A 15,538-nucleotide genomic window follows, 5' to 3' on the forward strand; every position below is an offset into this window, starting at 1 on the left:
AATTGTTAAATAGGGCAATTAATCATTGAAACAATTTACCTAGGATCTGGAGAATTCTGTCCTCCTATGAAAACTCTCTAGAAGAGTTCCTCACAGATAAACTAGATGTTACACAGTTGATGGAAAAATTGATACGATTTTACTTAGCTTGTTATGCAAGAGATGGAAGTAGATGAGGATGATGGTGTCCACAAGAGCCCACATCATTTGAAATTCATGGGAATAAAGCATGTGATTAGATGGAAAGTAATTAGATGCTACAAGTAATGTGAATTTGTTGGGCACTTTTCATCCTGTGATCAGCACTATGTTGCATGGGGGCTAGTAGTTCTAAACTGGGGTTAGGCTTGATTGGAGAGTGCTAGGATCTCAGGCGCTGCAATTCTGAGAGATCATGGACTCACTAGGTGGTCCTAAATAGCACAAATGTTTTTCCACATTGAGCACCCAGTGTGTGCATAGCTACCCATAAAGGTGGTGATTTTTTTTATTTTTTATTTTTTTTTTAATGAAGAATCAGATGTGCAGACCTTACTGCCCAGCCAGCACTTCAGAAAACTTGGATAAAAAATGTTTTGGTGTCTGTAGCCCTTCCTAAGATTCATCCATCAAATTTGAACTCATCCAAAAGCCTTACTACACATCTGTGTCTCAAATATTGTGAGGGGTAAGGCATGTGTGCAGAACTTACTTGGCTCCTTTAAAGCAAAATTACTATTTTTTTCCCCCTAAAGGTTCATTTAAGCTCATGCCAATTCTATGTACAGAGGTTTTTTGAATACTACCAAAGGCATGTCTGTGGTAATGCTGCTTGTGAGATGTTTCCATCTGGAGGGGTGCTGAACAGTTGCCATGGAATTAGTTAGAATTCACAGAAAGCCATCCACTGCACCTCTGTAAATATTCATGGGTCAAGGCTTTGCCAAGGCTGAAATACAAAAGTATAGATGTTGTTGTTGTGTTCTTAATTACAGTTCTTCCCGCTTTTAATTCATACACAAATTGCAAGTTTTAAGCAAAATGTGTAATTGGTACAATAGTTAAATTATGCTGCTATCAAAAATAAAAAACATGTGAAGTGTAGCAGTGTCTCCAGCCAGCTGCCACGGATAGTGGATACAGTCAAAGTCAGCAGCATTCTCACCTGCCATATAGAAATTGGTTGTGACGGGGTTGATTGGTTTGTCCTTTCCCCTGGTTCTGTATTCTTACAGTTTTTGAAAGACAGTGTTATCTGAAAATAAGCTTAATAATAAGGAAGTGTTTCAGAAATGGTTAGGATCATCCAGACTCTGCATATTAAATACCAAGTTGGAAAAGTTGTGTGTTTTTTTTCCTATGTGGCATTTCGTTCTTATTTAGCGAATGCTGAGTGCTTTTTTCTGGTGGCAATTTTACTTCTGTTTAAACTCTTATTTCGAGGTACTTCTCTTGAATTTCTGGCCTCAAGCTTTGAAATGACTGGCTGGGCAGATGAGGTGTAGGGGGTCTGTTTCTAGGCTATTCTAATAAATGTTTTTATGAATTAGTTAATAGGCATTTTACATGATTTCCATTTATCTGCTGTAACTTGGAAGTAAAAGAGAGGCTGTCCACTAAACTTCCATAACTGAGGAGATTATGCCTCTACTGTACAGTTCAGATACAGTAGTGTATGTTTGAACTGTTTCATTTAATTTGTGTCACCTCTGTCCCCATTCCAGGTACAGGATAAGTTTCGTTTGGACCTGTCTGATGAAGAAGCTGTTCATTATATGCAGAGTCTAATTGATGAAAGTGTCCATGCCCTCTTTGCTGCTGTGGTGGAGCAGATACACAAGTTTGCACAGGTGAGACGTCTTCTCAGTCAGTTGTCTCAGTGAAAGCTGAGTAAGGTTGTGAGTGTTCCAGACTTCAACTTCATTTTTTACGATGCTTTAGTTCATTTTCCAACAAATAAAAATTATGTTCCTACTGCCAGGACTGATGAGAAAGTTCTTAGTGGTCCTAGAAAATTCTTCAAATCACTTTATCAAACATGCTAAATAGGATGTAACTGGTTGTAGTACCAAGGGTAAGAACTGCAAATTTGATACCTGAAGTTCTGAGGAAGCATCCAAAACGTCCTTAACTTTTATTCCCAACTAGATGAGTGAAGACAAACATTGTTTCTTTCCTACCTTTACTAGACTTAACCATGCATTCTAGCTAGTTATTTTGATCATTAAGAGAAACAGTAGCTTGCACAGAAGGGCAGAAACTCTCTTCTTAACAGCATCCACATCATCTTCTGTCTTGACACTGGGCCTTGGAACATGTTTTTTAGCAGCTATGTGAGCAGTTGTCCATTGTGTCAGAGGCCTCAGCACAGAGATCCTGATAACAATGTTTTTCAGATTTGAGGCTCTAGATGGTGGCTGAGACCCGCAGCTGTGGCACTGGGGATTGGGCTCCTTGCTTTCTAGAGATAGGCAGTGGAGGAATGTCTCCATCACCAAGTTAAGGAGCTGTGGGAGGAGGTCAGAAAACTGCAGTGTATCCAGGCTGACAGGAAAGAGATGACCTTGCAAGACATTGCAAATAGAAGAACCTGAACATCCATCTGTGCTGAAGGAGAAGAAGGATACATTGTGTTTATTGAGTTAGGGAGTGAAGACTCCCAGGATGGTGACAGCTGGGACCATGAGACTTGCAGTGTCAGGAGAGGTAGCACCTGCAGAGTGCATTCAGGGTGATTGGGAGTAGGCAGCATCGATGTACAAAAGGGAAAGCATGCCTGCCTGTGATCAGATAGCTAGCATAGTGGACTGGTTGATGACTGTGAGTATTGTTTCTCTTGACATTTCTGATGCTGTGACACTGCCTTCCCTAATATCATTGTAGACAGACTAGAAAAATGGACGCTGACATGGACTGGAAACTGGTCAGTGTGCCAGGATCATCAGGCTGTTATCAGTGGCAAAAACTCCCATCTGAAGGATGGTCATTTGTGATGTACTCCAAGGGTTGACACTGAAGCCAAGATGCTTATCTTCATTAGTCACAAGGGATAAGGACAAGGCTGAGGTCTTTAATTCCTTCTTTACCTCAGTCTATAGTAGTAAAGATGGTTATTCCCTGAGTACTCATCCTCAGAATGTGGCTGATAGAGAGGGGAAGAATAGCATAATTCCCATGGTTAAGGAGGAAATGATTAGCGACCTTCTTGGCCAGTTAGACACTAACAAGTCAGTGGGAGCTGATGGAATTCACCCAAGGGTGCTGAAAGAGCTGGCAGATGTGCTTGCCAAACCCCTTTCCATCATCTACCAGAAATCCTGGCAGACTGTGGAAGTTCCACTCGACTGGAGCCTGGCAGATGTTGCACCTATATATAAGAACGGCCGGAAGGAGGATCTGGGGAGCTACAGGCCTGTCAGTCTGACCTCAGTCCCAGGGAAGATCATGGAGAGGGTCATCTTGGGAGCCATCATGCTGCACGTGCGTGATGGCCAGGGGATCAGGCCTAGCCAACATGGGTTTACAAAAGGTAGATCCTGTCAAACTAACCTGATCACCTTCTATGACAAGGTGACCCGCTTAATGGACAAGGGGAAGGCTGTGGATGTGTCTACTTGGACTTCAGTAAAGCCTTGGACATGGTTTCTCACAGCATTCTGAGTGAGAAAGTGGCTGCCACTGGCCTGGACAGGTGGACCCTCAGCTGGGTTACAAACTGGCTGGATGGCTGGGCCCAAAGGGTGGTGGTGAATGGAACCAAATCCAGCTGGAGGCCGGTCACGAGTGGCGTCCCCCAGGGCTCAGTCCTGGGTCCAGTCTTGTTCAACATCTTTATCAATGACCTGGATGAAGGGATTGAATGTTCCCTCAGTAAGTTTGCAGAGGACACTGAACTGGGAGGAAGTGTTGATCTGCCTGAGGGTAGGGAGGCTCTTCAGAGGGATCTGAACAGACTGGACCGATGGGCTGAGACCAACTGGATGAAGTTCAACAAGGCCAATTGTAGAGTGCTGCACATGGGACACAACAACCCCATGGAGTGCTACAGGCTTGGGGGAGGTTGGCTGGAGAGCTGTCAGGAAGAGAAGGACCTGGGGGTGTTAGTTGACTGCAGGCTGAGTATGAGCCAGCAGTGTGCCCGGGCAGCCAAGAAGGCCAATGGCATCTTGGCTTCTATCAAAAACAGTGTGGCCAGTAGGTCTAGGGAGGCAATTGTGCCCCTGTACTGGGCATTGGTGAGGCCACACTTTGAGTACTGTGTCCAGTTCTGGGCTCCCCACCATAAGAAGGACATTGAGGGCTTTGAGCAAGTCCAGAGAAGGGCAACCAGGCTGGTGAAGGGGCTGGAGGGCAAATCATATAAGGAACAGCTGAGGGAGCTGGGGGTGTTCAGCCTGGAGAAGAAAAGGCTGAGGGGAGACCTTATCACCACCTTCAACTACCTGACGGGAGGTTGTGGAGAGGTGGGCGATGGTCTCTTCAGTCAGGTGACAGGTGATAGGACAAGGGGAAATGGCATGAAGCTGTGCCAGGGCAGGGTTAGATTGGATATTAGAAAAAAAAAATTACTGAAAGAGTTGTGAGGGCCTGGAACAGGCTGCCCAGGGAGGTGGTTGAGTCACCTTCCCTGGATGTGTTCAAAAAACGGGTAGATGAGGTACTTAGGGATATGGTTTAGCTTAGGATGGGAATGGTTGGACTCGATGATCTTCAGAGGTGTCTTCCAACTTTGTTATTCTATGATTCTGTGATTAATGACCAGGGTGATGGAACAGAGTGCACCTTCAGCAGGTTCTCAGGCACTGCAAAACTAGGTAGAGTAGCTGACACACTAGCAGTGTGTGCCACCAACAATAGGGACCTTGACAGGCTGGAGAGATGAGCCCACATAACCTTTTAATATTCAAAAAAGGAAGTTAAGTTATGAGAAGAGAAGTCTTGGGGAGAGTTTTATCAATGCATATAAATATCTGATGGAAGGGAGTAAGAAGATTGAGTCAGACTCTTTACAGTAGTGCCTGTGACAGGGTAAGAGACAACAGGCAGAAACAGAAAGGCAGGAAACTTCATCTAAATATAAAGAACTTTATTTTTTTCTTTTACTGTGAGGGTGATCAAACTTTGGGGAAGGTTTCCCAGAGAGGTGACATAGTTTCCAACTGTGGAAATACCAAGTCCAACAGAACAATGTTCAGAGAAACCTGTTGCATTTGATCCTGCTTGAGACTAAATGATCTCCAGAGGTCCCATCCACTCTCATGAATTATCTGATACTTGCTGATGGTCTGGACTGGCAGTAAATTATTGTCTCTGGTAGTTTTATTAGCAAAATTTACCCTTGCTTTAGTATGGAGAATGAAATGTTTAACTTAGTGTCTTACTATAAGCAATAAAATCTTTCATTCTTATGTTGAATGAAGCGGTATTCACAAAAGCATTACTTTGAATTTACAATGGTTTTCCCTTCAAGCCATCTAAGATACTTAGCTTGTGTTTATCAAATATTTAAGACATTACACTGTTTACCTTAAGTATTAGGCCTGCGACAAGAAATGGAGTTGAGAGGAAAAATGAAACCAATCTGAAAAGCCAGTCATTGTCCCAGGTTGTTTTTATTGATTCTTTCTTTAAATGACCAATAAATTCTACTAGAAATTTTTATGGCTGTTCATTTTGCTGAGGCTTTTCCAACTAATCTGTTGTTTCCTGCAAAATTATTTTTTATTTTGAAGATTACGCTGTAGTGCAGGGTAAGCAGCAAAAATGTCATTCCCATCTGTGCATCTATTTAATAAAGGTAGTCTCTTAACATGATATGAAAAAATAAGCATAATTATACAAATATGTTGCAAAATCTGATGTCATTCATTATGGGTTACTTTGATCGTAGGATGCAGGATGGTAATTTCATAAAACAAAGAGTAAATTGCCTAGCATCTACATTTGAGTTTAAAAAAAAAACCCAACAAACCATTATAAAAATTCAAGATGAATTTTAAGTACCTCCAGTATGTGTATAGAGCTTTCTTTTAATCACATACTGACACACTTTTTTTTTTTAATTACCTCATTGGTTTTAGGTGACTGCCAAACTCTCCCAGATATTTGTTACTGCATTTGTGAAGTTATATTAGTCAGTTAGAGTTTACAGGTTTGATTGAGAGGACCTTTTCTTTTTCCATTCAGACTTGTTCCTGCTTGACCTTCCTTCAATGCTTGTAAATGCTTTTAAAATCACAGGACAGATTTGTTCAGGATATGTAAAAGTACCCAGGAATTTGAGCCCCAGGCTTCTCGCTCCCAGCAATGGTGTTCTAGGCAGCAAACAGGCTGATACATATAGCAGCAGGCAACAATGGTGTCTTCAATTTGTATTTTGGAAGTTAAGCAGCAAGCCCACAGTGTGTATTGCACTTTGGGTACCAGACAAGCAGATGTGAGAGCCATTAATGCAGGCCTGATCCATTTGTCTCATTTGAAAATTTTTACCTCTCCAGCTGACCGATGCTGGGGTCCAGTGGGGAGACTTCAGGCTCTCTTTCCTGAGGCCCTGAACTCTCCTCATGTGCTGCTGCAGAGTTTGCTACCTCTGTGCTTTTAGCTTTTCTTTCTACTTTTGAGATCAGGTGCATAAAATGAATCACAGAATCGTAGGGGTTGGAAAGGACCTCCAGAGATCATCGGGTCCAACCCCCCTGCCAAAGCAGGGTGTCTAGGACAGGTCGCACAGGTCGGCGTCCATACGGGTCTTGAATAACTCCAGAGAAGGAGACTCCACACCCCATGGGCAGCCTGTCCCAGGGCTCCCTCACCCTCACCATGAAGAAGTTCTTCTGCTCATTGGTGAGGAACTTCCTATGTTCCAACTTGAAGCCATTGCCCCTTGTCCTGTCTCCACAGACCATTGAAAAGAGGCTGGCCATTTCTCCCTGTGTCCCACACTTGAGATTTTTATAAATATTAATAAGATCCCCTCTTAGCCTTCTTTTCTCTAGGCTGAACAGCCCCAGCTCACTCATCCTCTCCTCATAGGGGTGATGCTGTAGTCCTTTAATCATCTTCGTAGCCCTTTGCTGGACTCTCTCCAGGAGATCCCTGTCTTTTTTGTACCAGGGGGCCCAGAACTGGACACAATACTCCAGGTGGGGCCTGACCAGGGCAGAGTAGAGAGGAGGATCAGCTCCTTTGACCTGCTGGACACACTCCTCTTGATACACCCCAGGAACCCATTGGCTCTCTTATCCAGCAGGGCATACTGCTGGCTCATGGCCAACCTGTCATCTACCAGGACCCCCAGGTCCTTCTCCACTGAGTTCTTCTCCAGCAGGTCATCCCCAGCCTGTGCTGATACAAGCGGTTACTCCTTCCCAGGTGCAAGACCCTATACTTGCTTTCATTAAGCCTGTCCTTGCTAGATGGCAGCACAGTGTTCCTGCATGTCAGCCACTCCTCCCATCTGTGTATCATCAGCATACATGCTGAGGGTGGACACTATTACCTCATCAAGGTCATCGACACCAACACCAGTCCCTGGGCAACACTACTAGTCACGGGTCTAGCAAGAGTGTGATCCTTTAAAAGTCTTTAAGGCATCACTTGTTCAATGTAATGATCAGATTCTTCTGCTAGCTTCAGAGTTCAGATTATTGCCCTCATTCAAGTCTATAAACAATTACACTTGTAGGCTTCCCCTGATAAGAATACTCTATGCTTGTAAGTGTGAGGAGGGTATGAAAAGAGCAGTCACAAATGAATTAGCAGTTGACAGGTCTTAAGAATCTTGAGCTCCATTTATATATATGTTTTTTAAAAATTACAAAAATTCCATCAAAATAAAATGTAATTAATATATTTTTATATTATAAGTATGATAGGGACACTTTTTTAGTGATACTTAGTACTTCATTAGTCAGAATCATTATCTTTTCTTTTTTTATCCAAGGCAGTCTTAAGAATTTGGGGCTGGAGTCTTCAGAGCCTGTAAATTGTTGAACAAGTGAACAATTAATACATCATTGAATTTGCTGTAAAGGGGGCAACCCACACAATAGCCAATTGAAGCTTTCAATGTATTCATGTATAACCCTGCACTGAATTGCCAATGGCCTTGCTCTTACAATATTAATAGCAGCTGTCTTAATAAATATATAAATAAACACTACCACTACAAAAGGTATTAGGATACATGCTTGCACAGCAGACTCTGGCCTAATGCTGTACAGTTTTTCATTTGAAATGCCATTCCAGATGTTTGGGGTTGGGGTATTTCCGTTTATTGACAGGTATTTATTCTCTGACTGCCTCCAAAATAGGCCTACTAGGAATCTGTGCTGTCTACTACAGCAGTTAAGAGCTTTTTAATAAGTTTGGTTATTATAGTAACTGTTGTGTATCAGCATTCTACGTGTCACTCTGTAGTAAGTAAAGCTCTTGGATAAAGCAATCTAGATGTTTAGGCATCAGCTTGGTATTATTCTTTTGTAGCACTATTGTAAATTGAGCTCAGTTCAAAGCTGTTATGAAGCTTTTAGTTTAGTTTCTAATGCATCTCTAATCTATTATCTTATCAGATATTTTACAGACCTTTTTATGTAGTACTTATCTCCTTCTTAATGGTGGTAAAAAACCTTGTTGTCTCAAAAGTAAATAAATTTAACATTTAGAATAAGCTAATGGTGTTGTACAATAGTGCTCAAGAAGAGAAAAAGTGCATACTAATTTTAGTTGATGCTAACGAAGAATAGATAACCATTTCTCCCTGAAGAATCGTTTTTATTGTAGCAGCAATATTTATTTCTGCAGAGGAAGGAAACAATCTCCAGATTGAAGTGACTAATTTCACATTCGATTTCCCTTATCAATTGATAAGTCAGTTGTGTTCTGGACCCATGTTAAGCAGTGATTAAAAAAGTGAAAGCTTGGGAGAATGAGGGGTGTCTCACCTAAGACGTGGGTGTACAGTTTGGAGTTGTGTTGATGGTTCGCTGCCCTCTTTTTAGGAGCACATGCAGGTTAAGCTGTAAGTGCTAACATGGCATTAGGATATCTCCAGGCTGTGGTCCCAGTGCTGCTCCATCCCAGAATGTAGCTGTAACTCTTTTCCCTCAGGACAGGGTTTCTGTTTTTCTCCTGTCGGATGCCCAAATAAAATAGGGAAAACGTACCAGTAGGATTGTGTACAGTAGATGAAACCATTTTTCAAGGGGAAGGTATAGTTGTTTTCCAAGCTGTTTGTTTTCCTGAAGGATTGTGGAAATTGCCTGCCTTTAGGCATTCTACCACTTTTTTAAACCCAGACTTCAATTTACGCATAACCTCTGTTACCTGAGAGTAAACCAGGTTGAATAAATGCTATGTGTTGTTTTTGTTTGCTTGTTCTTTCAGTATTGGAGAAAATAAGCCTACCAGTGACAGAAGGAAGCAAATGCTCAAGAAAAGAGACTTTCTCAAGCCCTTCTGGAGTTCGTCAGTTTCGGAAGGCAAAAGCCTCATGTTTGGTAGCATGGAGGATTTACAGCTCAGGGTGTAGAGAAGCTTTTTGAGTGTCTGTTCTTTGAAGGTTAAAAAACAACTTTTTTTAAATGATTGGTTGTATTATCCTTTAGGCTCAGATACTAAAGGCTTCTCTTTTTAATGAATACATTTGAGCCTCAAAGGCTGAAGTAAGTAACTTCCTCCCAAGCCAAAGATAACTGGAAGAGGCTGGATTTGATGGTAAATTCTTCTACCTGTTAATATATTTTTCTTATTTAAAACTAGAAATCATTGGTGTGCTGCACATGTACTGTACAAAGGAAGGGCAGTGAGGCTACAGTCCCTTGGTGCCAAAAAAACCACAAAATTATGGCAACCTCCCCTCTTCCCTTCCCACCGACTTTGCTCTTTGAGCAGGTTTTAAATATAACTCATATGATCCATTATTTCCCACCTTAGGCAATGTTATCCTTTAGAAAGGACAATCATTTCTCCCCTGCTTCCAGAAATGTTTGTAAGTGCTGATAAGTTAGCCAGCTGTAGGCAGCCAATTAAATCATCACTAACAGGCTCACCAACCGGAATGCCCAGTGAGCAGTTCAGTATTTCACACTTTAACTTGAATGTTTTCTGTACAGTGATTATATATTCTTCATTCTAATAAACTCTTTGTTGTATTAGTCGTGAGGTGTTCTGTTTTGTCTTTCTCATCTCACCTGCTGAGACGTGGCATACGGGAGGATTACCTTCATAACTCCTTTGCTGTTGGCAAGGATTTTCACTCCTCGGTTCGCTTGATGCTGGAATAAGGCCACTCGTAAAATGACTTTTGTGCCACATGTTGAGTTCATAATTAATCTGTTTTGAATGATCAACAATGTAATTAGCTCTTCACAAATGTGTGGAGCTCTTCAAAGGGTGCTCTTACAGTCCTGGTTTGGGTTTTTTTTTAATAATAATTTAAGCTGGGAAGAAATCCCTCCCAATTATAAAGATAAGAAGGACTGATTTGAATCTGATGACTGATACTTCTGAGTCAGTCTTGCTTTGTGCTTCTTTCACTAGCAAACACCAGAAGAGCTTTGATGGAGGAAAATGCACTAGGGCTGTCATGGGCCCTTTGTAATTTAAGCATTTTACCTAAATTTGCTAGTTAAGAACAACATTGGTTCAGGCCCTCTTCCCCTCTATGTGTGAACTAGAGGAACTGCATTGCCTGAGTTACTTAGTCCTTGTGGTAGCTGGCAAAACACAGTGCTACAGAGAAACCACAGTAGTATCTTTTAGCTCTAGTTCACTCCTCTTCAGAGAAGTAATAATTACCATTTCCTGGTGGGCTGTTTTTGGTTTTCCTCTGGCAGAAATACATTACTTTGCTACTGCCTGCATTTCATATGAACTCCTTCCACATACAGTAGTGTGTCGTATCTTCTAAGGATATTTCTGAGAGCATGGACATTTCAGACATTCAGAGACAATTCTGAAAAGAAACCCAAAAAAACCCTAATTTTGAGGTGCATACTATGTGCACACACAACTTTGATTTGTAAGATGTTGCCACGCATTCTGTAAGATGTTGGCTGCATTCTTAACTCCTGTTCACCAGCACTTTGCGTGGTATATATTCTAGTATTTTTCTTAGAGTTTCTTTGAAGAAATCTTCTTCCTTTTCCCCTTGCCCATGACTAATTATGAAGACAAAATTAGTTGTGGGCAATGACATAAGTCACTGCAGTAGCTGAACAGACCAACAAAGGACTTGTGTTATGAACCCAAAAGACGTTGTCAACCTGATCCTCTGTTGAATGGAACTTTTATAAACATGAATTAATACATGGTTGTTTGATATATTTTGTGCTTTAAAATGAATTTAATAGCCTGTTCATACACTGGATTATGCAACAGCCTATTAAAACAATACACTAATTCATAAATGTTAGCATGTTATTTGTATGGAATCTGAGTATGACAGGTAAGGCTTAGCTAGCCCCTGACCTCACTGTAAATCACTGACCACTTTATGAACTATGAACCTCAAGCACAAGGATGGAAAATTTTGCTCGAGTCAGTGGATTATAATCTGAACATCATATTAATCTGTGGTTTTGTTTTTTGAGTGGCCCTGTGTATTTCAGTGTGTCCTGCAAATAATTTTGTAGAACATGTACCAGCTGAGTGCTGAAAAACTGGATATGTTTCTCTCCAACTAGTGATTTTTTTGGGGGGATGAGCTGCATATTCTGTTCCTAGCTCCTGTGAAGCATTACAGCATGAAGAACAGGACAGCAGCAAGACTGCTAGAACATACTTGATGTAAGTAAAACCATTACTTTAAGTATTGTCTTCTGAATACTTTGAAAGTCATTCTTAGAACTCCACACATCAATGGAATTTTTTTTTTGAAATCTTAATACACAAATTCTGACTTTATTTTGTAAATCTAATGGCTCTTAAAGCATTTCAAGCAGCATCGCCTTTTGAAATAAAAGCCAAAGCTATGGGGCAAATAAACTGGTTTACTTTCAGTGAAGTGGTTTCTTCTTTGTATGTTGGTCTGAAGGTTTGACTAGTGGGAGTAAGACTGTTCAATGGGTTATCTGTCACAGTTCGGTATCTCTGTGAGTATACTGTGTATCTGTCTCTTCTGAATCCCTTGAGGAACTGCTACCAATTTTGACTTGAGGAGTAAAAATCGTAAAGGTAAAATTCCTACGTTTTTCACAAATCATATAATCACAGACCAGTTTCAAACATCATCTAGTTCCACTCCCTGCCATGGGCAGGGACATCTTCACTAGACCAGGGTGCTCAAAGCCCCATCCAACCCAGCCCTGAACCCTGCCAGGGATCCAGGGGCAGCCCCAGCTTCTGTGAGCACCCCGTGCCAGAAGCCTCACCACCCGCACGGGGAAGGATTTCTTCCCAAGACCTAATCCGAATCTAACCTCTTTTAGTTTATACCCATTACCCCAAATCCTATTACTACACTTGCTGATAAACAGTCCTCACACTCCATCTTTCCTATACATCCCATTTAGGTATTAGCAGGCTGCTATAAAGTCTCTCTGGACCCTTTTCTTCTCTAGGCTGAATAAGCCCATCAGCCTGTCTTCACAGGAGAGGTGCTCCAGAACTCTGATCATCTTCATGACCTCCTCTGGACTCACTCCAACAGTTCCATATCTTTCTTATACTGCCGACCCCAGAGCTGGACACAGTACTGCAGGTAGGGTCTCACTAGAGAAGAGCAGAGGGGCTGATAATGAACTTTGCATCAACCAACACCCCGAAGTCCTTTTCAGGGCTACTCTCAAACCATTCTCTACCCAGCCTCCAGCTGTGCTTGGGTTTGCTTGGACTGATGCACAGGACCTTGTGCTTGACCTTGTTGAACTTCATGCATTGTGCCCACCTCTCAAGCCTGTGCAGGCCCCCGTGGATGGCATCCTCTGTCACCACACAGCTTGGAGTCCCTGGCAACCTTGCTGAAGGGGCATTCAATCCCACTGTCCATGTCTCTGACAAAGATGTTAAACAGTGCCGGTCCCAGTACTGATCCCTGAGGAAAGCCACTTGTAGATCCCCACTCAGAGGAAGGTCCCCAGGGAGTGTCAGGCAGCAGTTTCACCCTGCACATGCATTTGTGTATAGGTGTATGCAGGGGGTACCAACACACCCGAGATTGCATGCGAGGCTGTGAGCTCCATCATCTGTATTTGAGCATGGTGCAGTCGTTCATGGGAAACTACAGTTGTGTCACAGTAACTTGTCAAAAATCATCCTGTTAAGTCCTGTTCCTCCAGGAAACGTAACAGAGAATAAGAAACAGAACAGTGAAATAAATCATTTTGCCATAGGCTTATTTTACCCAGCAGTTGTATTTTGTATAACTAGAGATAAGAAGTACCACAAAGACAGCTTGTGGGTGCCTTCCTTGCCTTTCAACATCCATCTTGTTTTCAGCCTGATTTTATTTTCTTCCAGAATTTCTGGTCATCATTCTGTTGGGATTGAGGGTGAGAGAAGCAAAATAAATTGTTCCATCACTTACTTGTTTTTATTCTCCCATACCTATACACTGTCATTGGTTCTTTCACACTGCCAGTGCTTCCGGAGCAGAAAGTAGCCAAGTTGTCTTTTGCCAGAACAGTTTGGGAGGGGGAGGAGGAGGGGGAAGGAGAGGAATGGGCTCTTTGCTCTAATATGAAAGTCATATATCCTTTTGGCAAGAAATGTCCCTGTTGTTACAGGCAGTTACCTGGCTTCCTTCTTCCTTTGTGCAATCTAAAATAAAAAGCACTTTTTGCAAGGCCTTGGGGGAATAATGTCTTTGGAAAAGGAAATCTTAACACCCCCTTTCAGAGCGAGGGTAGCAGCAAAGAGAGGTAGTATTGCTGCCCTTTGTAGTCAGCAGGTTTTACTCACAGGCCAGCATCATCAGTGGATGGCAAAATACCGTGGTAGTTATGAAGTATCTGAAGTGTGGACATTTAAGGAGTCGTAAGGGAGTCATCGAAAACAGATTGCAGGTGGATTGTGTTGCAATAGATTTCTGTCACCTCTTCAGCTGATGTGATGACTCTGTAACACTGAAGCTGCTTGAAGTTGAACATGCTGTCCTCATGCCCTACCAAGCATCTATGGTTTAGAAGGGGCTTTGCCAGGGAGGGGAAGAAATTTCCCTTTGGAGGGGAAGAGACATAAACCCCCATTGTTCCCAAGGTATCAAGCAGTTCCCCTGCATGGGTTCAAAGCTGAAATGGCAGAAGCATTGCTTGGAGAGGAAAACATCACTCATCAACACACAGACATTAATCAGTTAAACTGAGGAGGGAGGGGGTAATCCTTCCTAAAGTGGATTAAGTTATACCACAGGGAGGTACTTAAATTCTGAATAAAACCTCTCCACAATTAGATGTTTTGCAAAATTTAACAGAGACACTTTGAATTCCTTCCCTTGACAGAAATCTGTTTGTCCTAATTTTCTCCCCATCCCCCTCATCAGTGGTGAGAGATCAGAAGATGGTGGTTTTACAGACTTACTCTAGGGAGTGGGTTCAATTCATACATAAACTACAGTTCAGGGCAAGTGAAGTGATGTGGAGGGAGGGCTGAGCAAGTGTGGGGACTCTGGGCAACTCTGGGGTCAGTTCTTCAGCTTGCTTCAGCCTGTAGTCCTCACAGTCCTCCTGGCACTTTCCCCATTGTGATGGGTGCTTACACATTAATTGGAATAGGTAATGGGTAAATTGTGCAGATGCACATTCCACAGTGTTGACAGCTTAGTCTGTCCTTGATCTGTAAAACAGGAGAATGTTGTGCACAGTCCTTTCTGCAGCATGTATTTTTTTTTTTCACAGGGAATCAGATTGAAGAGTTAATTGTAACCAAAGGCTTTTCTCTCCCATGTCTGTTTAATATAACATCTCTCACTGATTAGACACTGAAGAACCCATATTGTGAAAGGAAAATGGCTTTTTTTTTCTTAATATATATAATAGGTTTCTTTTCTGGCACAGTCATATAAACAGCTTTCTAGCTGAGAAGATGGGGAGTAATTAGGGAAAATCTCTGCTTTTAACAAACCATTCGCAAACTACTCTTTGAACTTTAGGTGGAATAACAAGCTCTGTGCCTGTATGCAGGTGTAGAGAGGTGCCTGCTTATCTTGCTTCACTGATGGTGTAACACCCTGTGACAAGGGCACTGTGTCCCCAGGACAGGGACAGAGTATTTTTTCTCTGTTAAATACTGGATGGTTTGGGGTTTGGTTTTTTTTCCCATTATCTGGTGATGTCAGCTGTCCTCATTCAGTTCACTCAGCTGCCCCTTACTTTTCTAATGCTCTGTCATCGCCAGCAGACCTAGCAGGGAGAGATCTCTCATGAAAGCACAGCCAGTTTAGCAGCAGTGCCTATTCCCTGAGGTAGGCAGCTTCCATTTCAGCTTAAACTTTAGCTTGCTTTCCCCTTTGGCTGTCCCTGCTGGGAGCCATTCTTGTGTGGATAACTGCTTCACTTCTGACAACTTGGGTCTGATCATGCAGCGACTGGCTCCCTTTTCTGGCCCAGCAGAGGTGAAGGAG

At 42.3% G+C, this 15,538-nt stretch overlaps 1 protein-coding gene across 1 annotated transcript in view; it reads left to right on the forward strand.

Moving 5' to 3' along the window:
• The window catches only part of PIK3C3 (phosphatidylinositol 3-kinase catalytic subunit type 3), a gene marked incomplete at its 5' end in the record, with an annotated part of 75,231 nt that extends 65,096 nt beyond the window's left edge, over positions 1-10,135 (forward strand). Inside the window, 2 exons of the mRNA XM_084278908.1 lie at positions 1,704-1,829; positions 9,364-10,135. Of these exons, the coding sequence (XP_084135034.1) occupies positions 1,704-1,829; positions 9,364-9,378 (141 nt within the window). The 3' untranslated portion in view covers positions 9,379-10,135. The remainder of the gene's footprint in view (positions 1-1,703; positions 1,830-9,363) is intronic.
• Between the last annotated feature and the right edge of the window lie 5,403 nt (positions 10,136-15,538).

This window comes from Gallinula chloropus (assembly GCF_964237585.1).
Source record: "Gallinula chloropus genome assembly, chromosome: Z".
Lineage (NCBI taxonomy): Eukaryota > Metazoa > Chordata > Aves > Gruiformes > Rallidae > Gallinula > Gallinula chloropus.